This window comes from Solanum lycopersicum, chromosome 1 (assembly GCF_036512215.1).
Source record: "Solanum lycopersicum chromosome 1, SLM_r2.1".
NCBI classification, from domain to species: Eukaryota; Viridiplantae; Streptophyta; class Magnoliopsida; order Solanales; family Solanaceae; genus Solanum; species Solanum lycopersicum.
Window position 1 is genome coordinate 76,709,701 of NC_090800.1, and position 15,325 is coordinate 76,725,025.

General features: G+C 31.7%; 2 protein-coding genes across 3 annotated transcripts; both read right to left on the reverse strand.

Annotated features, from left to right (window-relative positions):
- Positions 1–5,142: 5,142 nt before the first annotated feature.
- LOC101254529 (aspartic proteinase CDR1-like) lies at positions 5,143–7,864 on the reverse strand. The gene has a single exon (XM_004229541.5). It carries the CDS (start codon positions 6,523–6,525, stop codon positions 5,191–5,193), a length of 1,335 nt encoding a protein of 444 aa, XP_004229589.2. The 5' UTR covers positions 6,526–7,864; the 3' UTR covers positions 5,143–5,190.
- Positions 7,865–8,568: 704 nt separating this feature from the next.
- Positions 8,569–15,017, reverse strand: NMP1 (nuclear matrix protein 1). 2 transcript variants are annotated; one of them, XM_069288511.1, is made up of 9 exons: positions 14,765–15,017; positions 14,553–14,669; positions 14,109–14,193; positions 11,177–11,268; positions 10,922–11,047; positions 9,867–9,957; positions 9,637–9,744; positions 9,337–9,435; positions 8,569–8,973 (listed from the first exon to the last, which is right to left on the reverse strand). In XM_069288511.1, exons 1-9 carry the CDS (start codon positions 14,896–14,898, stop codon positions 8,776–8,778), a joined length of 1,050 nt encoding a protein of 349 aa, XP_069144612.1. In that variant the 5' UTR covers positions 14,899–15,017; the 3' UTR covers positions 8,569–8,775.
- Between the last annotated feature and the right edge of the window lie 308 nt (positions 15,018–15,325).

Sequence of the window (15,325 nt, forward strand, 5' to 3'; positions counted from 1 at the left end):
TTGTTTTAATATGACAAGGTTGAGAGGTCGCTCATATGGTAAACGTTTATCACCTTCAATTTTGAAATTATGAGTTCGAGTCAACAAGAAAACTACAAGAGTTTTTGACGTGTGTCGAGTTGGAACAACTTGCTCGTCGGAATTTCATGCCGCTACCATATAGTATTCATTGCTATCTGGTGATAAATAGAGCATCAGTACATCGATTGACCTCTTATAAAATTCATAAAAAGGTTTTCCAAGATATCGTCAACGACCGATCCCCACATGAATTGCTAAGGATCTAATAAGTCCAACATTGATTCCTTACGATGTATCGATTGGGCAATTAATACATCCACAGTGGCTAGGATGGATATCTCGAATCCGAAAACTAGCAGTACGCCGAAGGTGAACTTGTATAAATTTCACTTAGATACACTCTAGTATGCTATGTAACGTATCTTAACAGATTTTGAGTGTCTAGATACGTTCAGATACACGTATATCGGGATACATATGGTAAAATCAATTGTAATTTGTTCTAGTCACATTGTATCTAAGTGGATTTACATGTACATAATAAATATCGCTAGTCTCCCTCTCCTCTCTCCCATCTCGCTCGTCACTCTCCTATGTATCTAAGGTATATGACTAATCTCCTTCGCCTCCCTCCCCAACTCACTCACATTTTTTCCTACTTTAGTGTATTTGATAGAAAAATTATTCGTATCTAAGTGCATCTTTCTCAATATATGATATGTAATTCTTCATTAGCGGTAAGATACACAATATTTTGGAAATATAGATAATAATGGTATATATAGTAGTGAACTATGTCCAATTGTGTAGTTTTTCTTTAAAAAAAAAAAAGAAGAAGGGGAAATTTCATAAATGACAAACGTAATTTATGAAATAACATTATATGAGTATAGTTTACATAATTACATTTTATGTGTATAGTTTAATTTCTTATGTATCTTTTAATTTTGTATAAAACGTTCTTTATTTTTAATTTATTCAATATTTTACTTTTTCATTGAATGGTAACAGTAGTTAAATACGGTAACAAATATTTACACAATCACATGATTTAAGCTAACCGTTCGAAATCAAATATTGAAAAGAAAATCAGATAAATCGTATGAAACACTCAAACGTTATTATATTGTATACATTTGAGAAATTTTATATAATTTTTTATACAATATTCGTGTGTAATTTATTATGTGTTATTAATTGTATATTGGACCATCACAATATGGAGATTGTATATATGACAAGTATGCTTATTTAAAAAGAAAAAGAGTATGTTGTATTTATTTTTAATTTTTTTAGTGTAGTTGGTTTGTATACAATATTTTATTATGTTCATATATATATTTTTTATATTTCTAGAAATTTGTATAATGTACAATAATTTTGGTATATGATTATATTTGTATATGTGCATATGTGATTTCGTGTTTATTCTTTTAAATTAATTATTAAACTAATTGTATAATATTCATTTGTCAATTGTATGTATGGTAATCTTGAAATTTGTTTGTGCATTTGAGTGTGTTATTTTTATATGTACAATATTTTATTATGTTCGTAATTTTTGTATATATCAACGATTTTGTATGATGTACTATAATTTTGTATATGTATGTACAATGATTTTAACAAATTTCTTTTATACAAAACTAAATATTTGTATACAAATAACTATTGTCTTATAAGACTTTGTATATGTTACCTTAATATACAACCCACAATATACATAACTTTAGTAATTGGTATACAACTAATAGAATATACAAATAACAAGTGTCTCATAATACTTTCTATCTACTATCTTAATATACAATCCACTATATACATAACTTTGGTAATTTGTATATACGCAACAATCTTGATGCGGCTAGATTTTGCGTTGTTGATGACTTTTTGAATTGTCATTTGGTCATGTTTTTTCTTGAATCTCAATTTAACATATTGTTCAACTTGAGCTTGTTTATGTTTTGTCATAGACCCTACATTGACCCCAAAATCCCGAGTTAACCCAGTATTGACATGCAATGACATACCTCTCGTAATCCTCATAGATGGAAATGAACCACCCATTTTGATTTTGAAAGACTTGTAATCTGATAAGTAATAAGGAATTTTTTTTTAAAAAAAAATATGAAAAAACTAACCAACATACTACATATTCAATTGTTGAAGAAGGAATCAAGAAAAAAAATATTGAAAGACACGAATTTAGCGGTTAACTGTGAAAAGTGGAAGTACAATAGGTGGGAGAAGGTCGAAATTTTCTCAATTCGAAATTCAAATTAGAAGGGAATAGTGATTTTAGGAGAAAAATATGCAATGAGGATAAGAGAGATAAATTTAATTATGTATAAAATTATATACATAATTTTTGGATGGCTATTTTTATTCGATATACAAATAGGTAGTGGGTTTCATTAATATGAAGAAAAAAAAACTGAAATTATTTTTACTGACAGTAAATAAATTAAACTATACTCTTATTAACTTATTATTTGGATGTTTTTCATCCCACGTAATTTTCTCAAAAAAAAGAAAAAGGAAGTGAAAAGTCCCAAGGGGGATTAAAAAACAAATCATAAACTTATGATTGATTTTTTTGGGGGAATTGTAGTAGCTTAGTTAGTTGGTTATATAAACTTTCGTAAGGATTCGATAGTAATTTGTTTCTCACCTTATAATTCCCTCCCCGGTCTCTCTCTCGCCCCTCTCTCTCCAGCCCAATCAATAAGAGCTTAAAAACATTTCACATAAATATGATAATTGTATATTTAAATTATGTATTAAATGCATTTATATTTCGTATTATGTATCAATTGTATACTTATTCTGTATGAATTGTATTATATTCAGCCTATTGTATTTGTTGACACAAATTATGTTCGTTAATACAATTGATACAATTGTATTCAATATCTGAAATCGATCAATTGTATTCAAACAATTATAACACTTGTTTTGTATTAAATGTATTATATTTTGTATCAATTGTATTTACGATACAACAAATATAACATGTATTTATCATCTCTCATCTCTCTCTCATTCTCACTTGGATCTTACCTCCTAAAATGAATACAATTTGATACACTAGTTATATCATTTGAATTCGTTATACAATTACCTGATACAATAAATACAACCACTATTCAACTTCTCTCACCTCTCTTCTCTCTCTCCCAGATCTCGCTCACCTCTCTCCTCTCTTTCCTAGTCTAATTCGTCTCTCTCTGTCTCTCTCTCTCTCTCCTCTCTCTTATCCTAGCTATAATTCATAATTATATAAATTATAGCTATAAATCTCTAATTACGTTCAAACTACAGTCATTTTTAAAAATTTCTCCTTAAAATTTTATAGTAACTTCCTGACTCGTATATATTAAAATAAAAAGTCACTTTAAGACTTTATTTTTCTTTGTTAGGTGTGTTTGATCAATCACATGTTTTCACTTAGAGAGTTCGCCGTATAAGTAGGTGAGTGCATCTTATTCCCCTTATAGATCTATAAAGTTTGATAATCTTCTTATAGTAATAAGGTAAGCGCATCTTATTGCGGTTGGAAAAAGAAAACAACCTAACTTATAAACTATTTTTTAGTTAGGTTATAATGTAAGGATACATATATTTTTTTTTACGTTTGATTGATTGAAATATTTTGAAAAATATTTTTGTTTGAGGAAAATAAGTCTCTTTTCGAAAAAGGAAAATGACAAGACGAGTTGTTAAGATGGTAAGCAACTTTCATCTCTAATCATACAATTTATTGGGTTCAAGTTATTAAGTGAGCAAAAAAAGTGGAAGCTTTTATAAAAATAAATCACAACACTTCTGATTAATTGTTTGGAGGATCTTAGTAATTTAATTAGTTTGCTAAAAGAACTTTCATTTTATAGATGAGGCTCGATTTTCACCTGGTAACTCCCTCCCTCTATCCCCAATATATATATATATATATATATATATATATATATATATTAAAATAAAGAAAAATACGTTTTAAGAAAATATAGACTTTTCAAATAAAAGTAGAAAAAATACGTTCCATAAATGACCTTCCAGGTTCATTATCTCCTGGTCCTCCCCACCCACCCATCAAATATGGAACAAAAATGCAGATATTATTTTTCTTGGCGAATAAACAACTTTATTTATTACCAAGTAATCGATAATTACAAAATATAGGGTGGAACTAAGCAACACACCAAATAGATCCATGTAGATGTAAAATAGTAGCAAATGCATTACGTTTCGTGTCAAAATGTGAATTTTATTTCATAAGATCAGTTTCTCATTTTAATTTTAACAATTAAATGCTAGTTAATTTTGTTAACATATACTAATCTTTAATGTAATTAAATTTTGATTTCCATTCTTTGTTTCCTATTAAATTAAAGTTGATTTACAATTTACTTCCACTTCACCTTTTTTTTTAAGAGACCTGCGATTAATTAAAGAGATTTTTTTTTTAAAAAAAAAACTATGAGTCCAAGATTTATGATGGTTATTGGTATTGTGGGTGTTCTTCTAATTTGCGGAATTAATTGCGAAAAGAATTACGGTAGAAGATTATTAGAGGACTACTGTCCTCCAGATGATGATGAGAATTTCAATCAAACTGATCAACCAGTTCTAGTTCCATATGGTTTCGATTTGACTCAAGTACGTGATCAAGGAAATACGTATATAATCGGTGAGCCAATTGATCCTGCTGATCTCGAAACTTTTAACACTTTTGAGCAAAATACATGTGACTCAAATAATACATCAGATACACCTACATTGGATGAGCCAATCGGTGTTGGAGAGCCACTTTTAACTAGTGATCAGAATACCACTCAATCAAATCAAATTCCATTTGGCGTTGATTTGACTGAAGTACGCGATCTATCAGACTCAAATACATTTAATGCATTTGGTGTCGATGAGTACTTTTAACCGTTGATCATGACTCAATTCAAATTGATCGATCAAATCAATATTCATCTGTCTTTGATTTGACTTGTTATACACGATCAATCAAATTATTATTTTTCGTTTATATAATCACATGTTTATTATATTATATGTATAAAATAAATAAGAGTACTATTTTTACATATTTAAAAAGTAAGATATTGAAAACAATTTCTCGAACTCATTTATATCATTTAATTTAGTAAAATATATAAACACTTATTTAGAGCAATCAGTAGGCTTAAAGGATACTCTTTTGTTGTTTAAATCATAACCTACCAAGAAATTCATCTGTGCAATATTCCCAAATATTTGGCCACCATATGATGCAGCAAAAGCAAAGCACATTGAACTATCGCTAGTCTCCACAAATGTATTCCATGGACCCAATTTCAGATCTGCACCTATAAAATGCATCGTAATTATCGGGATTTTATCGATTGAAATGGATTTGTAGCACAAATTTAAAGAACCAGATGGATCCGCTATAGTTGGCAGCTTGATTGCAGTCTTCACCATTGATTCCAGTTTCACGTAGATTTCAGGCGAAAACAGAGTTAAAACTGTGCCTGAATCGATTATAATGTTACCTTCTCCGTAAGAGAATGACACATTTCGGAAATCCAATCTTTGTTTACCCACACTAACACCTTCCAGTGTGAGGTAATAGTAAGTTGCTGGGAATTTTCGAGTTAATGGCGTTGTAACAACATCATCTCCTGGAACAAATCCGTCTGTACCAAAATGGATTTTGCTTTTAGGAATATAGGTTTTCTGTTGATAAAAAAACGGAGCTAAACAGTACGAGAATTTTCCCCCAATTGATGAACCCATTTGGGAAATTAACGAAAATTTTCCACCTCCAAGCCCTACAATCCCTGATTCTTTGTCACCGCTGAACGTACCTGCATTATTATGCCCACATCCAATAACTGTTTTCTTCAATTTCACTTGTTTGTGTATCGATGATCCAAATCGTATCGTCTCCGTTGCTAAATCGCCAATGCTGTACGAATTATCTCCGTACCTGACATGATACCTGCAGGTCTTCTTCTTCTTCATCATCACCCTGTTGCAGGACGTTGGAAAATTCGCAGCGTGACACATTTTGGAACTGCAATGCAAGGGTTTATAAGTCGATGACTTTTTTGGGTTGAAGATACGAGATTGTTGCTTGAAGCAGTTTTTACAAGGTAAACATTGAGTCCAGGTGAGGTCGCTGCCAGTATCAGCGACCCCTAAGGTACGCACAGGAGGCGTACCGATGGAGTATCTCATGAGATACTCTCCGTTGTTGGAAGCAACAACGACAGAGGATGAAGGTAAACAAAGACTAATGGAACGATGGAATGAGCGATGAAACGAATTGTTCATTCGCTGCGTAAAACTTAATGAAGGATCATAAAAGGGGGAGTTTGGTGAATCTCTATGAATGAGATCAATGCTAAAAACATTGTTCAAAGCTTTTGTGAATGGAAATAGTGAAGAAACTAGGATAGCAAAGATGGTGAAAAATGAATAATGAGTCACACAATTTGCCATTCTTTTAGACATTTTTAGTTCCACTCTACTGTCATGATGTTATTTATATTTGTAATAACATTTATTCAAACTGCAGTTAATATGATTTTACTAAAATTAATTTTAGGAAATTATGTGAATCCAGAAGTAATGATGATATAATCTATAAGTTGCATAAGTTTGAAATTTTAGACCAATCAAATATGAGAAAAGTGAAAAGAGAATATTTTTCTCTGTACCAAACAAACCCTTGGAGATCGTTTGGTGGGAAGGATAACACCAAATAGTTTTGAAATTATATAATAGTGACATTTAATTTGTTGATTGGTTGACAAATTATCCCAAGATTAAAAATTAGTATTGGGATAAGTTATTATTCACCTTGATAGTATACACAGTACGATAATTCCGAAATAAAATGGTTAAATGACAAAAATATACCTTTAAATCATTTTTATTCATGAAGGGTATTTTTGTAAACAAATAACTTATTCTTAAAATTTTTGCAATGCATTTTATTTCAAATACAACAAAGCAAACACTCAATAAGAAATCATCTAAACGTAACTTATCTCATCATATTCGATTCCAACATAACTTATCCCATCATCATCATCATATATTATTATAAGTAGGAAGCTCCTAACTTAAAAGTTAAATTACTATTTTGTCCTTATTTTATTCCTAAATTTAATTAAATATTAATATATAATTAATTTAATATTAAATAATCATATTTAAATACATGTATCTAGACACAATGGTTTAAATTCTAATTATTTACATACTAAGTAATAACTATATTATATTATACTAAATACTAAAAATAAGAAGGTGTAAAGTCAAACTTTGAAAAACAAAAATATTTTATAGAAAATTGTAAGAAATTATTTCATAGGAAATTGTTAAGAATTACTTTTCTTACAAAATAAAAATTATCTATTCTTTCTCTATAATAATGTGATTAAATGATTAAATTTGTTATCCTCTCTCTTTGGTTAGTATAATTAAATGTATTGGATTGTTATTCCTTTCTCTTTAATTAGTATAATTAAATGTATTGAATTATTAGTAAAAACAATCACCTTTTCTCTATCCCATGTCTAAGATCACTTAACTTCTGAAAATTAACTTAAACAACTCTTTACCTTTTCATCTTATCCAATGAATTTTTAGCTATATATATATATATGAAAAAATAATTTTTCTTTACCACTTGCCTCGTGTTGATGTGAATCACTAGGCAATTGTCAGGTATTTTTTTTTTGTTTTGAAATATTAATATTTGTTGATCCTCATTAGAGTGATATTTTGAATCATGAATTTTATCTTTACCATTTTAGATTTTTTTTTTTTGTTACAGGAGAAAAAAACTCTATTCCTTGTGTATTTCTTTTTACTATATATATTATTTTAATAAAAGTCTTAAGAAGGATATGAATGTTGTGTTTATTCTTATCTGTTTAATTTTTTTGTATTCTTAACCAATTATACTTCTTTAATATAATCTTCTATGAAATTATGAATGTTATAAGTCCATTTTTATTAGTCCTAAAATTACTAATTTATGACATTTAGATTCATTTTTAAATGTATTTTTATAATATTTATTTACTTTTATCTTTCCTTACTAATATAGTTTCTTTAACTAGCTACATATTTGTGTACTTACTAATATGGAGCGTAATGAGAGATTATTAACGATAAAGTCATATAGATATATTCATATTATTAGATGCTATAGTAATATAATTATTTTTCTATATTTCTTGCTTGATGGTCAATGTACTATTCGATTATTATGAATTTTATTTTAATGAATAAAATATAAACTGGTAAAATTAATATTTCTAATTTCATCATTATATAATAATTCAACTTTATAAGAATTGTATGGGACAAACGTGCAACGCACGTTCTGGAAACTGGTAACTTATATTCAAACCAAATGACTCGGATTCACCAGGAAAAAAGGTGCCAAATGTTCACTACCTTTTAACACCCTTTTTAAAAAATTTAGAACAAACCCTTGGCTAATCGATCAGTTTAGATACAAATATCATAGACCTTTGGTACTTATGCACAAACTAATTGAGAACTCTTTGATTAATTAGATACAAATATCACAAGCCTTTGTTACTCGTGCACAACACAACAATTTAACTGAAAACTCCTCATTTTTGACACATGACCAGCGAACAGCTAACAACCAATGTGATGTGATTTTACAAGAACAACAAATAGTGTAAACGCAATTAGCTCCAACTCTAGGTCACATATAAATTATAAAGATATATCTTCACCTCGCTCACGGGCAATAGAAGCTGAAAGAATCGCAAGATCGCGATTCAAGAGTGTAAGTGCAGTTTCACATTCGGAGATTATTCTTGTCACGGAAGATGGCTCGCCAGCCACTGTTTCAGAGGAACCAACAGCTACAGCTGCATGTGAATCCCGAAGATTCTTCAAGTTCCCTAAGAACTGTCAAAGATGTCAAGACAAAGGAATTACTCATGTATATCCTCTTGAAGATGGCAGTAGAGTATTAGAAGGCAATACTTTATTGCCAATAAACAAGACCGAAACAACAACCACACTCAACAATGTCAAATAAAGCTAAAACAATCTCTTCCTAGTAAAAGGAATGGTCAACTAAACGGCAACAGATGTCATCAATGCTCCTACCTGCATTGGAGGTTTTATTGGCAAAGCATACAACACTAGTGAAACCTATTTCATCCCCATAGAACTGGCTCAGATCTTCCAAAATTTAATAAAATGGGCTTTCTGTTGATAAAACACTCAACTCTATCCTGAACAAACATATAATTCATATTAAAGTACCTTCCAGAGCATCTTATATGCTTCCAGTAGTCGATTGGCAGCTGGCCCAAACCCATGCAATTGTGGTACTTCCATCATGTGGGTCCATGGACGTATTTCCTACATTATAACCTCAAATATGTTATGCAGAGCATAGACAAACACAAAAAGTTAGAAGGGACATATAAAGGCACTGAGACAAAGGGTAAGGAAAGGAGGACTTGATGGGGGTTCCCATCACAAAATACCAGCCTCTATAGTATGCAATCAATGAAGATAACCGTGGGAGTCATAATAGATGAATAACGAAGAAAACAAAACCTTAGTATAGATTGTATTGAAGGTCCTTGCAGTGTCTAAAAAGGATTCCAAATGTCCCCGTAGTTTTGCTTCAACATCTACATATTCCTCATCTGGGTTGTATGGATGCTGCAAGAGAAGAATTAACCATGACTTCTCGTTGAACAAAAAATATAACCAATTGAAGCTTATACATACTAACTGAAACTAAATACAAGAGAAACAAAGCAGTGGGTGCTGAGAGGATTAACCTTTGATGCTAAATCATCAACCATTTCCTGAAGACTCAGAAGCCTATTTGATTGATCTGAAAGTTGCTTCTCCAAATCAGATATGTCTGGCCTGAACTTCGATTACAATACGATCAGTAGAAAGTTACTATCGAGAGAGTATATAAAGCAGACGATAAATGGTTCTTCAAGCAAGCAGGCACATATAACCTTGTTTTCAAAAAGGATGATATCTCACCAAATAACTGCTGGATAACAAGTCAGAACCGGAACAGGACCATCGAAGTTAATATGGAAGGACATCTCTATAACAGCATTCCACTACAGCAACCTAGTTTTCTTTGGAACTGACTTTTAAATTATATTGTATTATATGTTCTCTATAACAATATCTCGCTATAGCAGCCAAAAAAAAAATCAGACAAACAATGCCGTTATAAAGAGGTTTGACAGTATATCAAGATAAGCAGTCTCAAACAAAAGCAAAGATTATAAGTGAATCATTATTTTCAGTATTCTCTCCGTTTTTTATTCTTTTCCTTTCAAATTCTCTACATACTTCGCGTCATTCTTCCTTCACCCAAGAAGTGGCCAAGTTGACCCGCCCTCCCCCACCCCCACCCCCCAAAAAAAAAAAAGTCTAAACCCTGCTTTGCCTTTGAGGAATCTTTGACAGCATAAATGCCACAAAATTTCAGCCTAGTGGAAATGAAGGGTTAAAAAAAAAAAAGAAAAAGAAAGACATTCTCCTTAAGACTATGTCAGAAGAATTTGCCTGTCTTCTTTATCCTACAATGAGGCAGAAAAGTGCCAGACCTAAAAACTTGAGGAAAAGCTCTTTTGGTTGGTCACGATCTTTTGTTGAACACTAAATTGCAGGTGCAGAACCAGCAACAATCTCAAAAGGTTATCACTTTAGGTGCTACTGTTGAATACAAATTTTCATATAGGTAATTTTTTCCTCTTTTTCAAAGCACATTATGACTTTAGCAGTTCCCTTTGAAAAGAAAATAACATATTCAATAAGTAAATAAATTAATCGTACAATTTGATGGAGAAAAAGAAATCTTCCTTACAAAGGATAGATAGACTGGATTTGAACGTCCGCAGGAAACAGTTTGCATTCTTCTGAAAAAATTTGAGACTGCTTTTCAGCTATGGCATCAATCAATTGAATATCTTTTGCCACCTGTTCATCCACACTACAAGGAGAAGAGACGATTAAGGTATTTCAAATCTAAATTAATAATCAAACTGAGATGAAATGTGTGTTTCAATGTATGTATAGAATAAAATATCCATAAACATTAAGGCGCAATCAAACGTCTAACCTCCATTCAGGGTTATCAGCATACATGCTTGCCTCCACAAGATCCACAATAAGACGTAGCATTTCCATACGATCTTCGTAACTACCCCGTCCCTGCAACAGAATCAGCATAACATTTTTTTTGAGATCATCAAAAACCTCAAAAGTATTGGAAGCAATAGAATATTTCAAGCCTAACAGTACAAAGATGCTACAGAATACAATCATTGTCCGGAGGATCATAAGCAGTATCCTTGTATTCTAACCTCAGAATATCCCATCAACCAAACTCTATACAAACCTAAAAGCCCACTTACGAAGTTGACTTTCCACCTCCAATTGTATGTCCTTTACTTCCTTACACTGAATAGATAACATCATGACAGACATGCTTTTCCTGGAGCAGATAATGCTCATATCCTCTTCACATGCATTTCTAACATCATGCATGCATTTTGTTAACACTGGTAGTCCCACCAATAACCAATGATATTATAAAGACTTCCATTCCCTCATCAATTAACTAAGTGAACCAAAGTTGAAAAGTGAAAATACGGTATAAGACCTAAATTAAAAGGAATTTTAAATGATAACTTGCATACCAAGTTCTTCCATCATGCTCTATATAAATGTATATTGGAATATCTCAAGTATGAAACCAAATCAATGTATTTAGTTCCATTCCTGTTATTTATATTGCTAGGATCAGGAACAAAGCAATCCGGTATAAGGTGGGAGTGGCCTCCATGATGGACAAGAAGGAGGAGAGAACGAAGTGGTTCGGGTATGTGAAGAGAAGATGCACAATTGCCCCTTTAGGAGGTGCTATATTGGGTATAAAGAGAGATAGAGATAGGCCAAACACATCTTGGAGAGAGGTAATAAGCCAGGACAAGGCACATTTGTAGCTTACCAAGGACATGACCATAAGATCATACGAATTTATACAGGTCGATGATTAGGGTAGAAGGTTAGTAGGTAGTTGAGCATTGTCTAGTTCCCCTACATTGTTATTATTACTCACCTACAATCTTTTTCTTTGATTTTAGTATAACCTATTTTCTTTTGTTTCAATGATCTATTATTTGTTGTTGCTACTATTCTCTTCTTCGTTGTTTTTGGCATGCTTCTTCGCTACTGTATTTGCTTTACTTGCTTGATTTTTTTACTTTTATATGTTTTACTTGAGCCGAGGGTCTATCGGAAATAGTCTCCTTACCTTCACAAAATAGGGCTAAGGCTGCGTATGCATCACGCTCCCCAGACCCCACTTGTGAAATTACACGAGTATGTTGTTGTTGCTTTATATATGACAAATGACCAAAAAGGAATACCACTAAAATTTAATTAGATAGCAAATTTTGACAAAATATAAGCAGAACGTGCTGAAGGAGCCAGCAACAACAAGATCAATTTTTTTCATTTTCAGGAAACTAATCGATGTGAACATTGTTACGATGTTGTTCATTTTATCACATCACTAGGAGCTTGTCTTTCTCCACATGTTTGTGTCAATTAAGATAAAAATTATGGTGCTTACCTAGTCGTCAACCTCTCTTATTCAATTTACCAATACACACAGAAGCATGACACAAACGTAAAGCCACTGAGGTGTGTACACCAGATCATAGGAAGCCTAACAACCTTCTAATTGAGGGAGGATCTTAGACATTATTAGTTTTAAACATTGACACAATTCTAAGTATCAACCAAGAAATCCATAAGTTCTGTACTGCCTTTATCTCTCTCAAACACTGAAGAAAATATGACAAATAACAATGACTATTAAAAAACTTTTTATGCCAGTAGATGTCTAAAGGTTCTATAATCTATGATGATATTAAAATGGACAAAATCTTATAAGTGTCAGTATCTCCAGAGACGAAAGAAGTATAATAACCCGGCACTTCCTGTAACTGCAAACTGTACCTCAAAATGATCCAGCTTTAATAGTAGTGCTACTCCTATCAGTCCTCCATGAGCTAATTAAGAACAAAAGAACCGTAGTTTTGAACTTTTGAGACCATATGAAATGCTATATTGACCTGAGACGGCAGTCTTAAGTTTTAACCACCAAATCTAAGTCATCATCAGCATATAGAAAGGTTGAGAACTACACTACAAATAATAATGTGCTATGGTGATTGAGAAATCCAAATCGTTCATTATTATTTTTTACAACGGTGGTGCCAGGCCAGCACATGCCTTTAACTATTCCACAAGTACCTGCTACCTCCTACCATCATGAATGCCAAGTAACTCCGCCAGCAAGTGTTAGCTAGATCAGAGAAACTTCAAATTATTCATTTTATAAGGAGGGTAAAAAAAAATTAAATTCTCATTGCTTGCCTCCACGTATAGGTTGATAAATGAGAATCTTAGGCCCAGCCATAAGGGAATTCCAAGAATCAGAAACATTAAAACCAGACATGAAGGGTAATCCTAAGGATTTTGCCATGAGAACTTGTCTTCCAGACCTAATTATAGAACTGCAACTTTCTTTTTCAATTTATTAAAAAAATTAAAGTAATACAATCCTAGCGATTAACAGTGAAAATTGAGATGAAGAGTCAAAGGGGCAGTACTTAGCCTTCACCAAGGTAAGTAAAGTAAAACACTTTAAACAAAGGATCAATGTCATATTTATCTCTTTGTTTGAGTAGATCCAGTTAGTGTAACCTTTAATCAGAACTTATGTGACGTTTCATGTCATTACTCCATAACAAATTCTTCTAATATCCAAGTACAGTATGGCCTATGATCAATAGGGATCAGTGGCAAATTTCTCAACCAGGCTGATGATAACCAAATGGTAAAACTGCAGAAGATTGAAAGGTGCTTGACCAAATCATAACGAGAAAAAGGACAAAATATGATTCAACATTTACCAGTGATGCATAACATAAAATGAAGTATACTATGCGTCTACAAGGAAAAAAGTCAATAAGACGCACTTGGATTGCTTCTGGATCAACAGTAGTAGTTATGCCTAGAAACTTTGCAATCTCTGCTAAATCTGCCAAAAATACACAAATGTACCTGATCAAAACAGACATAAGAAGCAACATTCATACAAACAATTTCCTACAATTTCTCCAGATCTAAACCTAAACAAACATTCTCAAGGACTTCCTGATTATACTAATGAATGGTTTAATCAGCACTTTAATAAGTGAACCAAAACAAAGCTCTTGACTGATAATCAGAAACATAAACCCAGTTGATGTTAATGAAGTCATCTAACGAATATACGCATACTAAGATCAAAACTTCAGTAAGAACAATCAAGTAAGATGCATTGCATTCCCAAATAAATGCACCAGAACTAGAATTCTGACCAATTTCCAACGTCAATCCAAAAAGGGTTTAAGGGTATTGAATAAAAGCTCTAAACTGACCGATCAAAAAAGAAAAAGAAAATTGCTATACACTGAATGCGGGAAGTCTCCTCATCGCGATCCACAGCATCCCCTTGTAGATTTTGCTGAGAAAATGGCGACTTATCCCCTAATAACCTGTGAACTCAAACCAAAAAAGTAAAATTAAGAGAAATAATAAAGATCACCCATTTAGTGTTAATACTTGATTCTTATGAGAAAAGGGATTATACTTGAAGAAAAGCCATTCAAGAAGAGCGTATCGCTCCATGCCGGCAAAGAGAAGGGACTGAGCAGGAGCATTGGCTCTTGGGTAGTTCAATGTAGCCAATTTCTTCTGTATTTCTTCCATTTGTTTCGCTGCCATTCCCAAATTCGATCGTGTCCTTCGCAATTGGGCTTCAGAATTTACTGGCGAAAACTCAAAGACGAGAGAGAAAGAGTTTGAATTTGGTGAAGAAAGAAAAAGGATAGGAGAAATAGTGTTTTAAATTGAAGTTATGTTCTTAAATGAACTTTTGTGAAAGCAAAAAAAAAAATAAAAATCATTAACATTTGCACTCGTTATTTGCAAATTTTGAAATTTAATATTAGTAAAACAATATGAATTATATTTTTTTGAAATATATTATGTTTGTTTAGTAAAAATTTGATATATTGTATAATAAGTGTATTAAAATGTGTAATAAATATATTATCCATCATTAAAATTTGTATTGTATGTGAATTATAAAATTGATTATTGTGATATCTATTAAACTTGGATTATAAATGAACTAAGAGGGATCAAGTGA